The sequence below is a fragment of the Anser brachyrhynchus genome (assembly GCF_964034855.1).
Source record: "Anser brachyrhynchus genome assembly, chromosome: 21".
NCBI classification, from domain to species: domain Eukaryota; kingdom Metazoa; phylum Chordata; class Aves; order Anseriformes; family Anatidae; genus Anser; species Anser brachyrhynchus.
This window is the reverse complement of record NC_137714.1, coordinates 6,978,880-6,999,838: the sequence shown is the minus strand read 5'-3', so window position 1 is coordinate 6,999,838 and position 20,959 is coordinate 6,978,880. Positions and strand designations below refer to the sequence as shown.

General features: G+C 46.6%; 1 protein-coding gene across 1 annotated transcript in view; it reads right to left on the bottom strand.

Moving 5' to 3' along the window:
- The window catches only part of LOC308181345 (E3 ubiquitin-protein ligase MIB2-like), a 63,185-nt gene extending 46,440 nt beyond the window's left edge, over positions 1-16,745 (bottom strand). The window contains 4 exon segments of the mRNA XM_080564533.1: positions 2,547-2,718; positions 3,717-4,058; positions 16,233-16,364; positions 16,592-16,745. Of these exon segments, the coding sequence (XP_080420659.1) occupies positions 2,547-2,718; positions 3,717-3,963 (419 nt within the window). The 5' untranslated portion in view covers positions 3,964-4,058; positions 16,233-16,364; positions 16,592-16,745.
- Positions 16,746-20,959: the final 4,214 nt, after the last annotated feature.

Below are 20,959 nucleotides of genomic sequence, written 5' to 3'. Positions count from 1 at the left end.
TGCTCTGCAGCATCTGCCTGGGCTTAAGGTCTCTAAAAATCCTAGGATTAGCGAGCTGCTATAAACATTTCCTCGCTGGCCTCGCCTAGGTTTAGCTGCACAGGTGTCGTGTGGTGGTTCTGGCAACAACAGCGCAGGTGGCAGCAATTTGCTGCACAAGGACGTTGCACTGCCATCGCAAGCTGCCCTCCCCTCAGCCTCCTACAGCGAAGCATCAGCAGTGGCAGCGGTCACAGTCCTGGAGGCACGGTGATCATCCACCCCGCCACAACGGGCTGAGAGCAGGGGGAAGCTGCCAAGCCCCAGCTCCTGATCTGTGGTTAAAGGAGAGCTGGTGGAAAGCTCTGGAACACAGCTGCATTGCACGGGGCTTAATTTGATCGCACTGATGGCCTTGAAAGAAAACAGTGCTGTGCTTGAGGCTGTCCGCTTCCCATTTAAATAACCAAACCCCAGCCATTCCTGCCAGAGAGAGGAGGTGAGAGAAACCTGATCTCCGAAGGAGACTGCTTCTCTATTTCATAGGCACTCTAACAACAGCAGGTAATAGCAAAACCCCGAGAAAACCCAAATCCACACAGCAGTTACCATGTTTTTAAATACACGGCTTTTTTTTCCTTTCAGTCTTTGGTGAACTGCCAAAGCTTTTCTCTTCTACTTTATTGAGCAAAAAAATGGAGATGAATGATCTAAGCGGTTGTCTTTTCACAACACCAGGGCTCCCATGATCCATAAGCAAGCAATTCCTGTTCTTCGAAAAGGATGCTGCATTGCCTAAGGCACTGTTGTCTTTGCAGCTCAGACCTCAGTTATCCCAAAGAAATCCTCTCCATGGTGCTGCTCAAAGGTGATCTTCCCCACCCCCAGCTGCTGCCATAGGTTTCATTTTATTTTTTTTAAAATTTTTTTTAAATCAGAACGTTCCATTCTTAATGCAACCCACAGGACAGACCGAGAAATCACAGGATTATATCTGCATTACAGCAAAGGTGTCCTGACTTCTTCCTGCTCCTGCACATCTGCTCCTGCACTCCCACATCTGGCAGGCTCACACAGTGCCCCTCACTCTTTTTTTCTTTTTTATTAGCTGCCTAGTATTAGGAAGACCCCTACTCCTGCTAACATACAGTGATGTAACTCAGAACCCTACTGCTCTAACAAAGGACTCGGTATCACAGACTCTGGCCTACGTCTAGGCTTCCTTTTAAGAACTAATAAAAGCCCATTTATATCCCATCTCTAACCGCTGGGTGGTACAAACCTGCAGAAAAAGGAAAGGAATTTCAGGGGGAAAAAAAAGCAAGCCAAATAAACCAAAAGGGCACGAAGAGGCAACATCATCAGACATCAAGTTCTGCTCTGGTGGAGAGCTGCATCCAGAGACCCCAGCAGAGCTCCGAGGTTTCTCAGGCAACGTTCCAGAGCGGTGCTGCAGTGCACTGGCAAAGTCAGACAAGTCACAGAGGACAACTCCAGGTCTGGCATGTTTACCAGCAGCCTTCCGTGCTCTCTTCTCACACTGATGGCAAGCACTCTATTGCCTAATTTAAAAGCAGCCTGGACACAGGTGAGATACAAGCCCTGAAAGGAAAAACGGCTTTATTTACATCTTTTGCCATCTAGGTTCCTCAGAAAAGGAAAAGTTCTGTGAAGGATGAGTTCTGAGGAGAAAGCTGCCTGGCAATCTCCCTCCTGATAGAAAAAACAGCATTCTGGGGTGTTCCTGATCAGGGTCCGAAAAGATGACAGAGCAGCCCAAGCACCATTTGGCCCAAAGCAGCAGCACCCCGTAGAAGCCATACAGAGGCCCACAAACTTGGACAGCTCTGCAACAGCGCAGCCTCGTACGATAACTGTTGTCTAGTTTTTTTTCTTCTTGCTTTGAATGTTAGGAAGATTATCTACCTTAACGGCAGACAAGCAGGTGCCCCTGAATAACTGTCTAGAGCTAACTATAATGCTGAGAGTAAAAATATACCTATATTTATACTTCCACTAAATACACACACCCATATATGCATTCACACACAGTGGAAATCATGACGCTCATTTCACAATAGGATCTGTCTGGATTGTCGTATTAACACAAGCTCAAGAAACATCCTAATCTGGTGGATAAACACGAGCCCTAAAGCTCAGAGACGATCTCTTTGGACAGCAGCAGCTACCCCTTGCTAGCACTCAGAATTCTGCCTCAACGATACTGGCAAGACCATGGTAATAACCCCAGAGAGAGCTTCCCATACGGGAGGAGAACCAGCTGCAGATCAGACAGCACTGTCCATGGAATTATGTTGCTAAAGACAGATGCAACACACAGTGATATTTTCAAGGAAAAAAAAAAAGAAAATCAGTGACAGACACGAGCTGATTTCCTATAACTTACCCTAGGGTTACAAAATTCATCTTCGTGCCCACCTTAGGAGGCACAACTGAAAGTAGTGCTGACAATTTTTCGTGCACCCCACTTTGGAGACCACTGCTACAGAAGGGTAGTTTATAAATCTCAACACATTTCACTGGACTCCCCCTGTAGCTCCACTTACGGTTGTGAGTGTGCTGTCTCGTAGCGCTCAAAGGAGTGGGACAGATCGTGCTTGTTGTTCATGTAACACTGCGTGCACAGGTCGTAGTCGAAGCACATTTTGCACTTCCACCGCATTCCCCGGATACCGTGCTTCTTGCAACAGTCACAGATGATGTTAGGGTGACGGACACCTAGGAGAACAGGAGGAAAAGAATATAATATCACCACAAAATTCAGAGAAACAAGGTTGACAAGGCTGTTAGAATTATATTAGCATCTTTTAAAGGGAAAAAACGTGCATGTGCTGAAGATGATGACAGAACATCTAAGCTTAATAAGGGAAAGTTTGCACAGCATTCTAGGACTGAGCAGGGTCGATCTGGCTGCCACCTAATCAAATCAGAAACCCTATAAATGCCCTGAGGTGGCATTAAGGTTGAGCCAACAAGCCTTTTGTCTCTATGGATTTGTACGTTAGGAGAGGTCCCCACTACTACTACCACGCAGCCCTGAGTTTGGCACTAGTTTACATCTCCCTGCTCTTTTCCACCAGAGCAGCAAAATAAGGCTGCTCACGCTCAAATGGTTGCATGGGAATGAAATGAAAGCAGGGGATACTGGAAGAGGATGAGAGCTCATCCAGTGCAATAAACCAGAGCAGATTTTGTATTTGTTTAAAGATCTCTCCAATACATTATCTTTCTCCCAACAGCAGATAACTCCTGCCCTTACTCAATCGATCAAGCACAGCTACAACAAATGAGCTCAATCAGGAAAATTCAACTGTAACAATTTTTCGATGCTCGGTTTTTCTGATGCTCGACTTTTGAGCTGTTTATTATGCAAAACAAGCAATATAAATTCTACTTAGCTCAAATAATACTTGGGAGCTTGTTCTGCACGAACAATTGACAATGCAGCTCAGTACGTTTCAGATACAAAGCCTAAACAAGGGAACCGAAGGAATTAATATTGATCTAAGAAGACATTTCATTTGTTCTGAATTATCTTGCTCAATTTCAATGCCCTTCTGTGGCCCTGCCATAGAAAAGCAGCACAGCTGAACTCAAATATTCATTCCAACGTAGTTGCAAAAGGCTCACGTGCCAGTTAGCAGGTGAGGCAGGTTACACATGCTGAAGATGGCTTTACAGCACATGCTTGTGCTCCTTGTCCATGCCACACTTACCTATTTGTGCGTTATCGTACAGAAGAAGGTCATAAGCTCCTTGAAATCCAGTCCGATAATTGGTTCTGTTGCCCTGATCCCACTGCACGACCACAGTTTTATCCGGAGTGGTTGGGCTGCCCATGCGACCGATCTCCACCACAGTCCCAACGTTCCCTTCGCCACTGTCCTGGCTGCCCCACTTCCAGTCCACTCCGCGAACTACCCGCATCCCAACCTGCATGCTGGCATAGGGGTCCGAGTCCATCGCTCTGCACAGCGACCCTCAGAAATCCCTCGCGCCGCGGGTCTGGGAGATGGGCAGCAGCAACACATCCAGCAGCAGCAGCATGCTCAGCACACCTGGGAAGACAACGCAGCATTAAGTGGTGTCACTCCGTACATCACAGCAACAACCTCCAGGGCAAGGCGAGCGGATGCCATTTCAGCTCGTGCCCTTGGTGCACAAACTCATGCTCAATTAGCAGGGCCTGTAGGTTTTCTAGATTCCGCTTCCCAAATGAAAAGAACTCAAAGCCCACCTTGAAGTATTTACCCCACTCTGCTGTAAACACCACCAAAAGAGATGCTGCGTAAAGGGATTACTGAGATGCATCCTGATTACCTTCTACTCAGCTTCAGTCTTGATTGCAGTCCTGCTGCTGTTTTAAAAAATGACAGCTGCCTTGAGCAAGAAATTGGAAGTCCTGCGTCTTCATAGTACTACAGGTAAACTTAACATCAACTCCACAAAAAGAGTCAAAATAGCAAGAAACACACTCCCTGCCCCCGAATGACCTGGCTACAGACTAGGCCTGACATGCTGAGTAGATAAATATGTATTTTATTTAAACAGAGCTCTATTTTTGATGAAGACTTCACATGTATCTTCTCAAATAATACTGCAATGCTGTGTTCATCTTGCCCAGAAAGTTTGTGATTGATTTTGAGACACAGGAAGCCTTAAAGATGCATAGAAAAGCAATATGTAACTGTTTTCCAAAAGCGACAGCAGTTTTAAAACGAGAGCCAACGCTAGAGAAATGTTAACCTTTGTTGCTATTCTAGCTACAGCAGGAACAGGAAAGGGTGGGCAGCTAAACTGCAGTGAGCGCTGCAGGAAAAGCTTGGGATAGCCTCTCCAACTGTTGCCATGACAATTGGTAAATGAGGTGAACACCACATGGATGCAGCACGTCCACAGCTCCGAATTCCATCACAGATTGTCAGTCTGCTTTATGGATTTATGGATGTCTTTTTTAGCAGACGACGGAGGAATACAGCTTCCGATATTTAGGGCCAAGCTGCTCTTAGAGCTCAGGAGAAATCTACTGCCGCATCCTTTTACCTTTGGGCATCCCTGGGTCTCCATCTCAAGCTCTAACACCCCAAATTTTGTGAAATACTTAGGAGAAAACCCACACGCATCAACGCAGAGTGCCAAGGGCCAAACTGTGCAGGTTCCAAAAGCACAGCAAATCTTACCGAGTGCCACGACACGCAGCCGGCTCACCCCAGGCTGACAGACCCGCCACCAGGCTCATAGGATGTGCACCCAGACGTGGCAGCAGGAGCAGCGCTGCGCCGTGCAGCTAACGCTGCCGCCTACCAATAAAGCAACCAAAACCACCCAGGGCTAAAAATAAACTCTTCCCCCAGCCAAACATCCCCTTTTAAATGTATGGAGGAGTAATGTGATGCAGAACGAAGTTTCTAATATACAGAGCCGGATTTCTGTTCAGCTTTAGCATCTCCCCAGCTTCAGGCTTTTTCTGCTGCACGTCACCGTGACATCTGAACACCAAAAGCAAGTGTCCTTGTGAACTCTGTGGCATCTTTACTTCTAATCATCACTCAGAGATGCCTGGGGCAACACTTTCATTTGGACCTCTGTGGAGGTGGACACAACATTGCTGAGTTTAAGGTGCACCACTGGTTATTGCTTTTATGAAACGAAGAGAAAGGATATCCTTTTTAAAAAGCATCGCAAGACCCAATGAGATTTGCATGATCTGCTCCTCCTCCAGACGAGAGATTAACGGTAGGCTTGGCAGTGCTCGGTTAACGGCTGGACTTGATGATCTTGAAGGGGTTTTCCAACCTATATGATTCTGAATAAAATGGATGCCTTACTGCTTTAACTAAGCTTTCACTGCTTTAACTAAGTTTTCCACTTTGCAGAAACACTTGGCTGTCTCCTGGCAGTTCTGTAATTACAGGCCCGATGCGTTCCTGGCCTGCAATAGGCAATCTCTGTTGATACCCCAAGTACCAAGCTGCAAGGACAAAAATCCATCAGATCAGTAGCCCGTAAGAAGCTGCATCCAGATGGAAACAGTTTTACTGCTGCCACATGCATCGAGCTTCCCTGGGTTCTGCAGGTTCCTGTTACTCACGAAGGAGCTGCACATGGACTCATCCCACGGCTCTGAGCTTACGTCCAGGGCTCCAACACCCAGGAAAGCTACCGCAGTTTAACTGCACTCTTGTGATGCTGAGCGCTGGTTAATGCTGCTCTGGGCTGCAGTGACCCCCACATAATCTCCTGCTCGCTGATCTGAAGGCTGACTTCTTAATGCCTGTCTTCTCTTTCCACCCAAGAAGGCACCAAAGGCACCACATTCCATCTAATCCGCGGGGTAGTGCAATGTAACAAGAGGAAAAAGCATTCAGAGTCTTTAGGAGATGAATTACAACACACATGCGGTCTAAATCATGCTAGAGACCAGCGTTATTTACTCATTGAAGCAAATGCTCCTGCTCCTCCCTCGGAGCTGTTTGAGTGTAAATGATTCCAGGGAAGGATAGGTGTAGCTGCCAGAAACAGCTTAGAGAAAACAACAGTTTCCCAGAGGAGTTTAAAGAGAGCTCTGAACAAATACTCCATCATAAAGCACAAACATGTCTCTGAATCCTGACCTAATGTTCTGACCTCATCTACTGTGACATGGAAAAGCACAGCCCAGGTGTAATCAAACCACTCTTAGGAAATAAAAGTAATATTTAACTGGAACAAAGGGAAAGTGCCTTCGGCCTGCAATGTTTTTCTGCTAACACTCAAACCCTGCTGCTGGTAGAGGTGCTCCACAGGCAGCCCAACACACGGCTTGTAAGAGGCAAAGGTTGCTGCTCTGCTGGATACACGGTAAACAGAGCCGAGCGGTGGTGTAAGCAGCTTGGCAAAACCCATGCACGGAACGTGGTTATCAGGTTATTTCAACAGCACGGTAAACAGAGGAAGAGGCAGGTGTTTCTTTCCCCCCCTCCTCTTTTTTTTTCCTTCTGAGATGTATTCTGCAGCTAGAATCGTCTTTTGGGAGGAATTACTTCACTGCTCTGCCAATCCTAAGGATGCTTCCTTAAGTGCCCTGGGCCACGGCAAATGCCGTTTGTTTTTTCAGAAGGGTAGCACAAGCTCACAAAGCTCAGGTTTTGATGCTCCTCTGGAGTTCCTAGCTCCTTAGCATCCCCTGGGAGCTCATGTGGAGACGGCTGCAGCAGAACTTTTATTACCGGGCCCTTTCCACAGCAGCTCACATGAGCTGCGGAATTATTTTTAATAACTTCACTCGAGCGTGAACTATCCAGCTTTCCCAGCCGTTAATTCACAAGCCCCACAAGAAGTCGTTACTGCACTAAGCGTTTGGAGAAATAAGATCATCTCCCATCTCTTATTACTGCCGGTCTCTGACCTCTCCTCCTGCCTTTGTATCATTGCACGTCCAATTGCTGACGATCTGCAGCACCCGACACCTACCACAGGGGTCAAGCTGCCTGCTCCTCGTCCTCCTCTCGCTCTTCAGCGGCCTCCAAGGAACACCAGACTCGCGTGGGCTGCAGTGTGTGTGTCCGGACCCACGGGGCCGCAGGCTCGGGCTCCCTGGCTTCACGCAGCACAGAGCTTGACAAAAACACAACCACTGGGCACACAAGCCGGACAGCCGAGGGTGACAGTCTCGTGGTTGTTCCGGGAGTCAAGATTTCTGCCATAAATTCCCACCCAGGGACAGAAAGGACGTAACGCTACTAGGAGGAGAAAACACGCTGTCCTTTGCCTGACAAAACCAGGCAGGACACTCCCTGAAACTACTTGCTTATTTGACACCCGGTGCGTTCACACTGCGCCCACGGCAGCGCTGCGCAGCCATAAACCCATCCTTCCACACGACCTTTTGCACAGGGTGTACCGAGCAGCGAGCAAGAGAATGAAGCTCTTGCATCCTCAGCACGACTGGGAGGCGGGTAAATAAGCTTATTTTAATTAGAAGAGGATCTGGGGAGTTTTACATCCTGTTTTCTAAGGCCCACCCTCCTGCCCTGAGTTCCCCTCTCATAAAATAGTGGGTTTGTGCTTTGCTCTTTGATCCTCGGCTCATCTCTCTCAGGGAAGAGAGCAACAGAGCAAGGAGCCAAGGCGTTCTTCACTTGACACCACAAAAATAACCGCAAGCCCATGAGGTCTGTCAAGGCCAACGCCACTTGCTTTACCCTTCCTTGGTCCCAGCGCAGACTGGGCAAACACCAGAAGATGTTTACAGACGCACGATGCGGGCAGCCCGGAACAGAGCACGCCCCCAGCGCCGCCTGCATCAGCAGAAATCCAGAATAACCTCACTGCAGCACAAGCAAGCAGTCAGCGCGGTGGTGCTCACTCTTCAGGAGACAATTCAGCAACAACCCTCTGCAAGGAGCTGGTTGTGACCTTGCTGGCCTCGTTGGTCGTTTCAGCGGGATTCTACCCAAGAACAGAGGCCTGCAGTTCAAGTTGGGGATCAAAAGGATCTGTTCCCTCCTCGGAGAGGCAGCAGAGGCACCTGACGCACTCTGGAGCTGTTTCTTCAACCATTCTTCGCTGTTCAGCCTCCCAAGTGGCTCCTACTCACCAAGGTTCTTATTTTAAGCCCTCACAATACCCACGCCACATTTGGTTTTCCAAGGGAGCATCAGGGACACAGTGCCATTTTAAAAGTCATATCAAGACATTAAACATTAGGATTGATCAGCTACCACTAGTGGAAAGGTTCAAGATTTACTTTTTTATACCCTCACACTGGAAACAAAGGCCTCTAAACAAGTCAGATGTAACGGCTGAATTATGCCAGCTCCTCCTGGCTTACGAACACTGTGCTTGTGCAGCTGGTTTTTGGTAGGACTCTTTTCCACACTACTCTTATGCCCCATAGAAGTGGGATTTGACTGAATTTTCCCCCTTTCCTGACACAAGCAGTGTAAAACCAGCGCCAGCTCAGTAGCTATCTGCACAAGTATTGTTCCCCACCCCAGCTTCCCTAGCTGCAAACCAGAAATAAACACTGTCCTATTAGAGATTCTTTACTCACAGACAACAACCAGGATCAAATACCTCTGACTAAGGCTCCAAGCTGCTCAGTTAGTCATTACCAAAGCGAGCTCTCACGCCAACAAACCCAAATTCAGACCTAGCCTTCACTTTTCTTCCTCCTCAGCAAGCAGTAAGACCCCAGGACAGCACAACAGCAGGCACACCTGTGCTCTCCCAGCAGGACCCAGTCTAATTTCTCTCAAGGCTACTCGCACAGCTGAATATACTCACTGTTAAGTGAGAGCAGAGCAGAAAACAATCCTTTTTGACTTACCACCATACAAAGATCAAAAATCTTTAACTTCTTAGCAGGCCTCTTTCTAAGCTGCCTGGTAATGGTGCTTTCTGGCCAGCCTGCTGCTTGTTCCAGCGGTGTTCCTTCGCACACAGCACCCAAACATTTCTGGATGACTTTGTTCTGGGCTAAAACTGCAGCACCAACAGGTGTAAAGACATACTGTCAATGTGAAGTGCTGGGCAAACCATGGCAGTACCTCCACACAAGTCTTTCACTAGCATTTTAATGCCTGTTTTAAGAAAAGCCAGACATATAAGCATACATAAGAGCAACATGTCATTTATCTCAAGTAATTAGAGCGGTATTTTTAAGATGCTCTGAAAAAATCCCTTTCCAATTGGCCTTGTGATGGGTGATGTTGCAGGTACTACTTTCTCTCGTAACGCTTGCAGCCCTAACATACACGTGACTGTCCATTTATGCAGGAGTGCAACAGGCATCTACCTAACCCATAAACTGGCCTCTGAAGGAGTCATTTATGGGCAAAAGTTGGTTTAGGTTTTGCCTGTATTTGGTATTTATAATATGGCAGCAAGAGCACAAACTTCCTCCCTTAGATGCCCAGGCTGGCTGTAAAAGAAACAAAAGGCTGCAGAGAAAACCTCCATCTTTTTTATGCAGACATTTATCATAAAATCAGTTGTGCTAAATTATTTGCTGAAAAATGTGCATAAAACCCTACCAAACGAGAAAAGTACCTCTAGTATAAGGGCTAATATTCAATTGCAATGCATGGTAAAGATTTTGTGCTTTTCAAAGCATTATTAATGCACAAACACTGGGCTCTAGCACTGCCTCCTAACACAGCACTGGTGCCAGTCCCTCTTCTTGCTGTGGCAAGGCATGCAGTCAGACCCATTTTGTTGTGTATTGTTTCCCAGATCTCACTCCACAGCCCATGCTCATACAAAGAGCTGCACTGTCCGATCAGGTCTTGTTTATCCGCTGAGGCTGAAGAACAGGGACTGGGTGGTGGAGTCGAGCGAGCAGGAGCTGCACTACTACGGCACATTTCGCAGATCGGACCCAAGGACTGGCAAAGCCAAGCCAATTGCTTCTAAGTCATAAAACCATGGCAGCGATATCAGACCTAGTCCAAAAAAGACAGGGATGGGCCCCAACCCTGACAGCACTGCTCCTCTTTAAAACAGCCATCTGGTTCTAACTAAATACAATTAAAAAAAAAAAAAAAAGAAACAAAACCTCAGTAGTATGGTCCTACCTTAATTTTGCCACTAAGGCTAATCTTTTGCACAACGCTCTAGCGTAAATTGGTGACAGGTACCTTAGTAAAACACCAACAGAACAAGCTATTTTCCGGCTGAAAGCGTGCTCATCTTAGCAGGAACCAACAGCAAGCACCAAGTGTATTACCCCAGCACTGTTACCTGTTCCGAGGCTCCATCTCCTGTGGCTAACACGAAGAGCACAGAAGATACAGGCTCTTCGCTCCCAGGACGAGCAGATCTTCTAACGCAGAAGAGTGACACCACCTCAGGCATTATGCTACAAACCTAACCACTGAGAATCAGCCTAAGCCCTTGGAATTCCTCCTTAGCCCACCAAAAGAATTTGCAAATTGGCGGAAGGGAATCACTTTCTACTCCTCTGCTAAGCCACGGCGTCTCACTACCACTTTGCTTCGCAGCTCGCCGAAGGCAGGGATATTTTTTCTCGTGCTGTCAGCATTTCTGCTTAGCCTGAATTTTGCAAAATGGCATCACTGGCACGGAGGGGAAGAGAAGAGCAGATGATGCTTCCATGGGTTAAATATCAATATCAGATAAATGAAGCCATCCCTACTGACAAACTATTCTCAGCAGAAAGAAAAATTAGAAGCGGGGCAGCTGCCTTTTAAAACCAATCAGCCATGAAAAAGCCTGAATGAGGCTGAACCATTCCCGTACCCCAAACCTCACCTGCTCTCACAGGATATTTAACTGTATGACATAAGCAGAATAAAGCAGGTGATTAATATGCCTTCACTCAGGGATTAACATCTTGTCATTTCAGCCTCACTAATTGTTTTGTATAAGAGCAGGCACACATCCTGGAATACTGGGACACAGAGCGAAGAAATGCTAAAAATAGCTAGCCAGCCGTTAGGCTTAAAGCCTGCTTTTCACCTCTACAATCAACGCTTGTCCTATACAAATGCCAGCCTATTGATCCGTTTGGTCTAAGCTGAATTTTGCATTCAATTTACACTGATTGTATTCTAGCACCGAGTCCTCCTGGTGAGAAGGGAAGGCAATGTTCCCTTCGCAAGTTGTAGGAGCAATACTTTTTGTGGTTATCATCCTGCCTTTCTATTCTTTTACCTTGATAAAGGATAGTGGCCTAAAAGAAGCATCAGAGAATTTATTAAGATGCAGTAACGGTAGTTTTGTGCAAATCCTGCTCAGAAGCTTGACGCCAGCATTCTGGTTGGTATTTAAAATTCTGATGGTATTTAAAAAAAAAAACAAACGGCAGGGTTATCTTCTATTCCCCTTGTTCCAAAAGTTAAACTTCTTTGGTTTAAGTAATTTTTTTAAAGTAATTTTTTTTTAATGCATCAGCTCAATGCTGACTAATGGACCAGGCTGATGAAATCCATGGAGTTGCGAGGGGGTCAATATTTGCTTTAGCCCATACAGATGAGAACACAACCTTCAGGAAGCACCACAGGTCAATCAAAAATAAACAGCTGTCACAAGCTTCCCACAACAGACGTCGTGGTGCACCACAGAGAGGTGGAATACCTTTTGCCAAGTCAGATACGTTTGAAATTCCTATTTACAAATCACCATCAGCCAAATCCCACAAAAACTTCAACAACATGAAACCCGTGGGATCGTTGTTCATCTGCTCATTGGAGAATTAGGGGTGATGATAAGGGAAAGTTCACACTGGGAATCTGGTGTTTCTCTCTTACTATAGCCCCTAAGATAATTGCTCATGAGCCTGATGAAATTTCCTTCCGGCTTTTGATGAACTGTGTTCTCTCCAGGAGGGAGAAAAACACACCAGCTCCAGCCATTTGCTTTAATTGGACCTGACAGCTTGCAGATTGCTGCCTAAAGCCTTGAAATCTCAGTAGCTGGGGCTGAGCAGCATCTACTTTTTCCTCAATAGCAGATTTCATAGACCCAAATCCAACTCATCCAGGGAAGCTGAAAAATCTGTTACAGTACAAGATCAAACATAACTATCAGGAATGGCTTAGGTGGAGCTTATTGCATCTTTTGGCAAAAGCAGGATGAGGCAGCCTTTTGAAAATCCCTTCCAGCCCTATTTTCAATCAGCTCAGAACGCAGTACCGCACAGAAACATATTCCAACATCCAGAAGTCTCTCCTGCCTTCAGATTTCAACCGTGTTCTTACTTTGACATTGCTCTGAGCCTTGCCTCTGAGAAACACATAACTGGCCCACAGCTGGTGGTGCTGAGCCCCAGCGCGGATCGAGCAGTGTTCTGGAAAACACACTATTGTGGTTCTGTGACAAGGTTGTTCACAGGTATTTAGACTCGGGTGCCCTTGGTGGTGACACAAGAGGATTACTGACCATCTGAGTTATGAACCCAACTTTCTCCAACTTTTCAAAATGAAAAGATGCTGCCTCAGGCTCTGGCACAGAGCAAGCTGCAGCATAAAACCCTCTGAATCTCCGATGAGCCTTGATGGCTCATCCTACCAACTTTCAGATTCCCCTTCAGGCTTTTAGAATGGCCAACACTGCTCTCCTGCTGGTTTCCAGCCTAGAACTTGCCCTTTCTGTGCTCTGAAAGCAAATCAAAAGGTTTAAGTCTAATCTATCCTGACCTGCCTTTGGCTAGAGAGACATCAGCTGCATAGGAGCAGAATGAATTGAGTAGTAAGCTGTTACTTTCCTTCCTCAGACTTAAAGGTTTGAGGGTCAGCACACGCACCAATTCACTTACGAGTCTACATTTTAGAAGTACGGATGTTATCTTCCAGCTCTGGATAGCTTTAAAGAATGCAAGAACACTTCACAGATGGAAAACGGAGCCATGGTTACATATGGAACCGGTGGCAGAGGCAGCAAGAAACTCGCATATCCTTGCTCCAAGTTCCCTTATTCTGGGAAATTCCAAACAAAACTACAGCTCTCATTACAAAGGGAGCAGAAGTAAACAACAGACTCCATTTTTTCAATCTTTGCTTAAAGATAGAAAAATATCCCATGATATCTACCGCACAGAGATATAATTTTAACAGTTTACAATTATTCGATGCAGATTTTTTTTTTTTTCCGCTATTCAGACAACTTAAGTGTTCATTCTGATCTAAGGTCTCTTTACCTGCTTTTGCACAGATGCACATCTCCCAAGTACCAGCCACAACAGGAGTTGCACTGCGATTCCACAATAAAGGAGATAACTTACAGTAGACTGTAAGAAAGGCAGAGGCTTTTAAGTTCAACCACCTGCAAACAAAATGAACTGGCTTAAGAGGCTTGCATTCCGACAGCGAAGAAGTCCCAAATGACCTACCGATATCACCAGCTTGGTACCTCTGGAGAAAACAGTTCAGTGTTTGCATGCATGCAAAGCCCAATCGTTATTGGATTAAGGCCTGCTGCTTCCAAAGAAAACCACACAGAACCAGGAAGGGGACGATGAAGTTTCCCAGCTCGGGTAGGATAGCATTGCCTTAGAAACATACCTCTGTAAAGAAGAGGGGCATCCCACCAAAAACCTTGATGGGGAAAGAAAAAGAAAAGAAAAACAAAACAAGAGAGGGTATTCTTTCTGCTAACTGCTATTCCAATAATACGACTGCTTGAGGAATATGATAATCAGGTACTCTGGGAATCAGAGAGGAACTAGTAGGGTGGGACAGTAACACGATTTGACCTGATCACACTTGAAACAACGGAAGGAGCAAATAAGGGGAAAGCAACAACAACATATCGGAGGGTTTATGTGGCTCCCCAGTGAGAGTTTCTAGTGAGAACGTGCTGCAAGTTATATCGCAACACTCAGGCCCCTCCGTAAATGCCCTTGATAAGCCATGAATCAGAATCCTCACAAAACACCTAGGATTCAGACAGCCTGCTCACCAAGCCCTGCATTCTATTCCTGGGTCCCTGAAATACAGAAGCTCAGAATAAAACGCGTGATCGGTACTGCTGCAAGTGGCACGGTCACATTCAGCATGACCCTGAATCCTGCCGGGGCCCGGGAGCGGTTCTGTATCAGAGACGATGAGCAAAACAAACAGATTTAACAGGAACAGGCGGGCAGGGGCAACATGACATAGAAGAGACCAGCTATCAGGTTGGAGAAAGTCTTCACCTTCAGCCAAGCCACTGGCAACTTGTCTCCGTGAGCAATAAATACTTCAACACCACACGAACGCAAGGCAAGAGATGAGCTTGTTTCAGAGAGAACTACCACAGTTCAGAATAGCCCACGGTGGTCCCAAATAAATGGAAAGGAGACATTTGCAACCACTTTTGTGGCACTTCCACAGTTTTTGCAACTTCTCAGACTTCCATAAAAGTTTTAGCAGGAAAACACTGTGCACGGAATCCCAATTCTTCCAAGCAATCCTAGCAGTGGCTCAGTGGCCACTCAAGAGCAAAGCTGAAAAACTGTAAAATCCTTTATATGCTAACTGGGCACAGGACTTCCACAGTCACACTGTTTCAAATGTGCATTCAAGACAGACACCAAAATATAGGAAGCTACCCAGCAATATCACAATAAGCAGAGAATTAAGCCAACACAAATAAGGTACACTTATGAAAATTATTTTCGTAACAGCGAACCAGAGGTGTGCTGTGGAAAGGGATGGGAAACACATTTACTTTGTTGAAGCTTAACATGAGAAAAATCATTCAAGAAACAGAACTGGTCGTGATGTTTAAATTAAGTGCCTAGAGAACGCTGCTCCATGTGTTGCAGGCACATTTGCCAGTCCTAAATGAACTCATTACATCTTGTCTCCACAGAAATCATAGAATCCTGGAACCATTTAGTTTGGGAAAAACCTCTAAGATGCGAGTCACCTGACGCTCGATCTGCTGCTCTGGTAGTTGTCTGCCTTCAGGAGGAACTTCCTGAAGGGAACCACCACCCGCCCCATGGACATTACCTGCTCCAGGTACAAAACTGGACACCCGTAAGCCAGAGCAGAACAGAAAGCTCATAATAGGCGTTGCTAGCTCTGCCAAGGCTATGGGGGCTTCCTTCTGATTTCCACTACCAATATGACACACGGCATCACTCCAAACACCAAAATGGGGGTTATTTACAGTAAACGAGTCCCTCATTTACTTCTTACTTAAGTGATTAAATTCTGGAGTTGAGCGTCTGCAGGGAAATCGGAACAAAATCACACAGAGCTTCCAATGCAGCTGAACTGCCTTCTCTACATCTAAGTTTTGCCCTTGTTTTTCTTGCTTTCTCAGTTCAAGCAGATAAATCAAATCAAATAAATCAGAGGAAAAAGCAAATAATCAGAGGGAAAAAAAAAAGCCACATGTGTTTCAGTTCTGAGTAATAATTCAGCATAAGGCCTACGCTCCAGTGATACGACATGCTCAGGAGGAATCAATCCCAATGTTTCTGTCAGCTCTCACCTCAGCGAGCGAGGGCTTACCAGCAGTTCCTGCTTCAGAACGGGAACACGCCTTCAGAACAGGAACACACCTGGATTTACACCCTCTGATGTATTTACACCCTCTGATGTATTTACACCCTCTGATGCAGCTGCCGCTGGCCACCCAGAAGAAAAGAAGCAAAAATAAAGCAAGAGCAAGATGCCACTGCAGGCTCAACCCTTGGTAAATGTGGCAGAAGGGAAAGTGGCTGCTTAGAGTAAATCTATCCCTTGCTTAACGTAAGAAAATGGAAAAGAAAAAAAAAAAAAAAAACAATAGGCACACACCTGGCAGAGACGGAGGAGAGCAGAATTCACGCAGCCCTTCGGCAAGCCGCTGTCCTGTAGCCAGAGCCGTGTTTGTCTCCTTCCCTTTTTCATCCTCGGTGCAGGAGCCTGCAAGCTGCCCCGCTCTGCGGCCTGAGGGGAGAGCAGAAGACACGAAGCTGCGGCTCCCTCCGGGTTCCTCCTGTGAGGCAGGAGCCGAGCACCGGCCGCGGGCCGGGAGTCGCCCCCCACCAGAAGCCTCCCCCGGCTCCCTCAGGGCTCCCTCCCCGGCTCTCCCACCCCGGCCCCAGCCCCCAAGGGCCGCCAAGCAGCGGGGGCTGCCTCGCTGAGGTAACCGAGCCCCCCCCGGAGCCCCTCACCCCCGGGGAAGCGACCGAGGAGCCGGGCCGCGGCCCGCCGGCCCCGCGGGTGCTGCAGCAGCGGCGCCGCCCGTCCCCGCCTCCCCTCCCGCCCAGGCCTCTCGCAGCTCGGCTCATGCTGGGAGGTGTAGTTCCCAGTTCCTCGCCCCGGTGCCGCTCCTTGTTCGGGGGGGCGCTGACTACAAGTCCCGTGAGGCAACGGCAGCGCGGGGCCCCGGGGGTGGGCGCGATGGGGGCTCCTGTGGTGGCTGGGGCTGGGCCGCGCGCCTCAGGGTCCTGTCACCTCACCTCATGGTCGCCTCACCTCATGGTCTCCTCTCCGAGCTCCTGCCCCTGCCCTGTCTGAGTTCTGTGCCTCAGATCCCTTCATAGCGTCGAGAGTAAACACTGGGGGTCGTCTCTGCCCAAGCGAAATGGCCATTGAAGTCCGTGGGCTCTTCTGACTGGAAAAAAAAAATGCAGTTATAAGGTCCCAGGTGCGTTTGTTAAACGTTTGAGTGTTACATTTGAGGGTAAGTTAGTCCGCTGTCAGGGAGATTTGGGGATTCAGCATCAGACCCAGCAAGGTGCAGTGTCACTTGGCCCTGCGGGTGATCAGGAGGGCTCGGAGAGGCTCAGCTTCCCACCAGGAATGTCTCTTCTGCAGAGAAAGGCAGCCCAGCTGGGGCCTTGCTGACACTCATATTCAAAATGGGTGAGCATAAAAGCACGAGGTGTTATTACTGCGTTGATAATGATTTCCTCCTCAGAGAGGCATGAATTTGCATTGCTTCTCTCCACTGACGACACCGGTAATGCGCTCCTGTGGAGCTGTTGTCCGTGCAGCAGAGCCCACTCCATCTCCTCTTCCACTGCTGAGGCCAGACACCTAATTGGGCTGTCAAACCTTCATGCCATGAGATCCCGCACTCACAACAGGAATATGGCAGTAAGATCATAATTCCTTCCCTGCTAGCCCATCAGGAGGGCTCTCCAGGGCCCTAAAATCCATAAGACGGGAACAAAGACAATGGGCAGCACCGTTGGCTGGAGCTCCTGAAGACTGAAGAGGGCAAAATTCTGACACAAAAAAGTCACAGTATTCTAGCAGCTACCATAACAAAGACCTGTCCAAAACCAAGCTTTTCTTTGCCATTTGATAAAAGCCGAAGAGGAGGACTGAGCAGTCAGGTCTCTTGTCCTCTGTGTTGTGTAAAAGTGGTGTTGGCCAGACCACTTAATCACGTATGTTTGGGTAATCGTGAAAATGTAAATGTGAAAGGGAGTGAGTGAAATCTGACAGACTGAGTGCAAGGCTTTAGTTGGACATTTTATAAAATAGCACCTTCCCCTTCCAGAGGGTCCAGCACTGATTTTTGTTGCATTATTTTCCTACAGAAAACGTGTCCAAGTACTGTGAACAATCGGTTGCCTGCAAGACTAAACTTGACAACAGAAGCACCATCTGTGACCAGCTCTGCCACCTGGAAGTCTCATCCAGTTGTTCAGAGGAATAAATCTAGTAAGATGAGTATTTCACTTGGATTATATATTCTGACCTTTTTTTAGTTGTTTTTTTTTTTTTTTTTCCGTGTGACTTTGTGGCTTTGGTTGTGGTAGAATTGTTTCCATAGATCTGGCTCTAGCCACATCAACGTCACTAGCATCTCTGCTACAATGTGGAATAGATAATGACACTAAGGAGGGAGAGAGAGAAGGAAACACAGCTCTGGATATGGGAGAGAAACCTCTGCTCTTACATGGTCATATCCTGATTTCTCAAATATTTTGCCGGGAATCTCTTTTTGCCCACTGGATGCCGCTGTTACACAGAAATAGTCACAGGCTGCAGGCTTCTGCTCTAGGCATTTTATCTAACAGACATGGAAGGCCACTTCAGGGTCAGCCAGTCTCCATGGATTTAGCTCTATTAATAAGCCTTTCTTACAAAAGAGCTCCTCTTAACATTTTTCAGCTTACTGACACGCACCTGCGAACCTTGGGCCATGTGGGCAGATGCCTCCATGATGGTAGTATCAGCAGCAGAAATCTACAGATAATCCTTGAAGGTGATTGAACAGGACTTAGAAAAAAAAAAAGTCTGTTGAGGGGAAAACAGGTTATCCAAGAGGTGTCTTCAAGTCATGTATAAGATGCTTTGGCCAGCATCTATGTCCTGCAGTGCCTATTTTGAATGCTTAATACAGGAATTTGCATGTGGAAAGACTGGTTCAGGGAATTCTCTCCTTAAAAGCAAAGCCTGGAAATGGCAGCTTTCCCTGGCTCACACGTTGCAAATGTGTGCTGAGGTTATGAATACACCTTGTGGCACTGCCTTCAGAGACAATGACCTGTATAGAATAGAAAGGATATGGTGGCTTCTGCTCTTTAGTGAAAATTGCAGTATTTCAAACCCATCTGAGTCACACAACAAGCCAGAAAATGACCTACATCCAATACCAAGCTTTGGGAATTAACTCCGAGTAAGCTAAATTCCACATCTAGGTCTCTCCTCTGAAGCAAATGAAAGCATAGCCTAATAGAATCCACACCCTAGGGGAATTCCTCTTTATTCCTTGCCAACAACTTTTAGCACTGAAAAAGAGCTATCCTGATTTTTTAACCCACGTTTCTTACTGGAAGAAGTATGACTCCAGGTTAATACAGGCCTTAGGGTTTAAATCCTTGAGATTCTAACATCCAAATTGCTTCCTGATGTCTCGAGCCTTGGCCTTTCAGGAGCCAGTCTAAACAACAGGAGATTTAAAATAAGCCAGGAGTCTTTGCAAAGCTAATAGATGTATATGTTAAAAGGACTGTGTCTGTCCTGGGACACCATCTGTATCCAATAAACATAAAGGCAAATAAGGTAACCGATAAATAATAGGCAAAGTGTGGGTCCAGCTTTGTGTGACCTGTATGGGTGTAAATCTGGTAACTCTTGAATTTGGTGGAGATTTTCCAGTTTTGTACTGGCGTAATTGAAAGCAACGTCGTATAATTGGCCTGTGATCATTAAAGAAATCATTTGGGCAAATAAGACCAAGACAGTGATGATTGTTTTTAGTGTTTTGCATCGGGTGTTTTAAAAGCTGCTTGGAAAGGTTTCCAGCACTCTGTGGAACTTGTCTGCATTCATTTGTTTAAAAATAATATCTAGGGAAGGTGAAAGTAATTTCATTGGTTCAGAAGAGGAGATACTTACCTTTGGTTCACACCAAAAATGTTAGTGCTGGGCGTGTTGGACTGTTCTGCTCAAAAATACAGCACAATACCATGAATAACTGCAAACAGTACTGGTAGTTTCTGTTGACAAAGGACATAAAGACTCATCTGTGCCAGATTCTGTGTTGCCATTACACGGTCATTTTCACAAATACAAATGAAGTGGAAAATAGAACCAAGAAACACATAGCATTTTAATCCCATATAAGCTGAAAGACAATGGAGGAAATGTCTTGCCTTCATTGTTTTACAATGAACCAACGGACACAGCAGGGTCCTTAAGAAAGTTAGCTCAACTCCCAGCATCTCACAGAAATTAAAATAGTAGAGCATTAAAAAAAAAAAAAATCCACAAAAAGATCATGCAGGGATGTCAACAGTGTGAAGGTTAGACAGAAACTTTAATGAGGATCACTGAAGGACAGCTCGTTGGCTAGTCAAGCTGTCCTCATCCGAAGAAACAGAGTTGGATTGCTCCTGTTTGCAAGGACAGGCACTCTTCTTCTGTGAAAAGTTTCCTAGCTTTTGGCTGCTGCTGTCTGTGTCCTCTGAAGTGCTGATAGTGTAGACTGAAGCTCCTCTGGCCCGCTCTGTGACTCTAGAACAGCTCTTGACTGCGAATTTTAAATAGAACTATTTTGCTTTAGCTCCCTTTAGCCTATATTTGGTGGCCTGAAAAAGACAAGGGGCAGTCTCACACCACTGAAGAGAAACTTGCTTATCAGCCTTAAGTGACAAGCAAGCAAGACACGTGGTCACTGCCACTGGCTTTTGTCTTGCAGAAGAGTAGAAAGTGATTTAGTGGCCATCTCCCTGTGATCCCAAGGTGACACAGTCGTGAGTTTGGAGCTTCTCAGCCAAACGAGCCTCTCAGCAGCCCGACTGTTGAGGCATATATTCCTTCCTGGTTCTCACACTCAGGAAAGGGGGCACGGCGTGAGACTTGCTGGCAGATGAGCCAGGCAGTAAAGGGGCATCTTCAGAGCATCAGGATTAGACTCAGTTCTCTGCTGCTTTTAAAAATATATAAGGAAAGATACAGATAGAATTGGGGTGTAAATAGAACTAAAAGCTACTAAAGGGGCCCTGCTTGACACTTGTTTGGCTGAAGTTCTCTGACCACGTGTGCTTGCACAGTCCACTGACTCACTGAGCTGGCAGTCC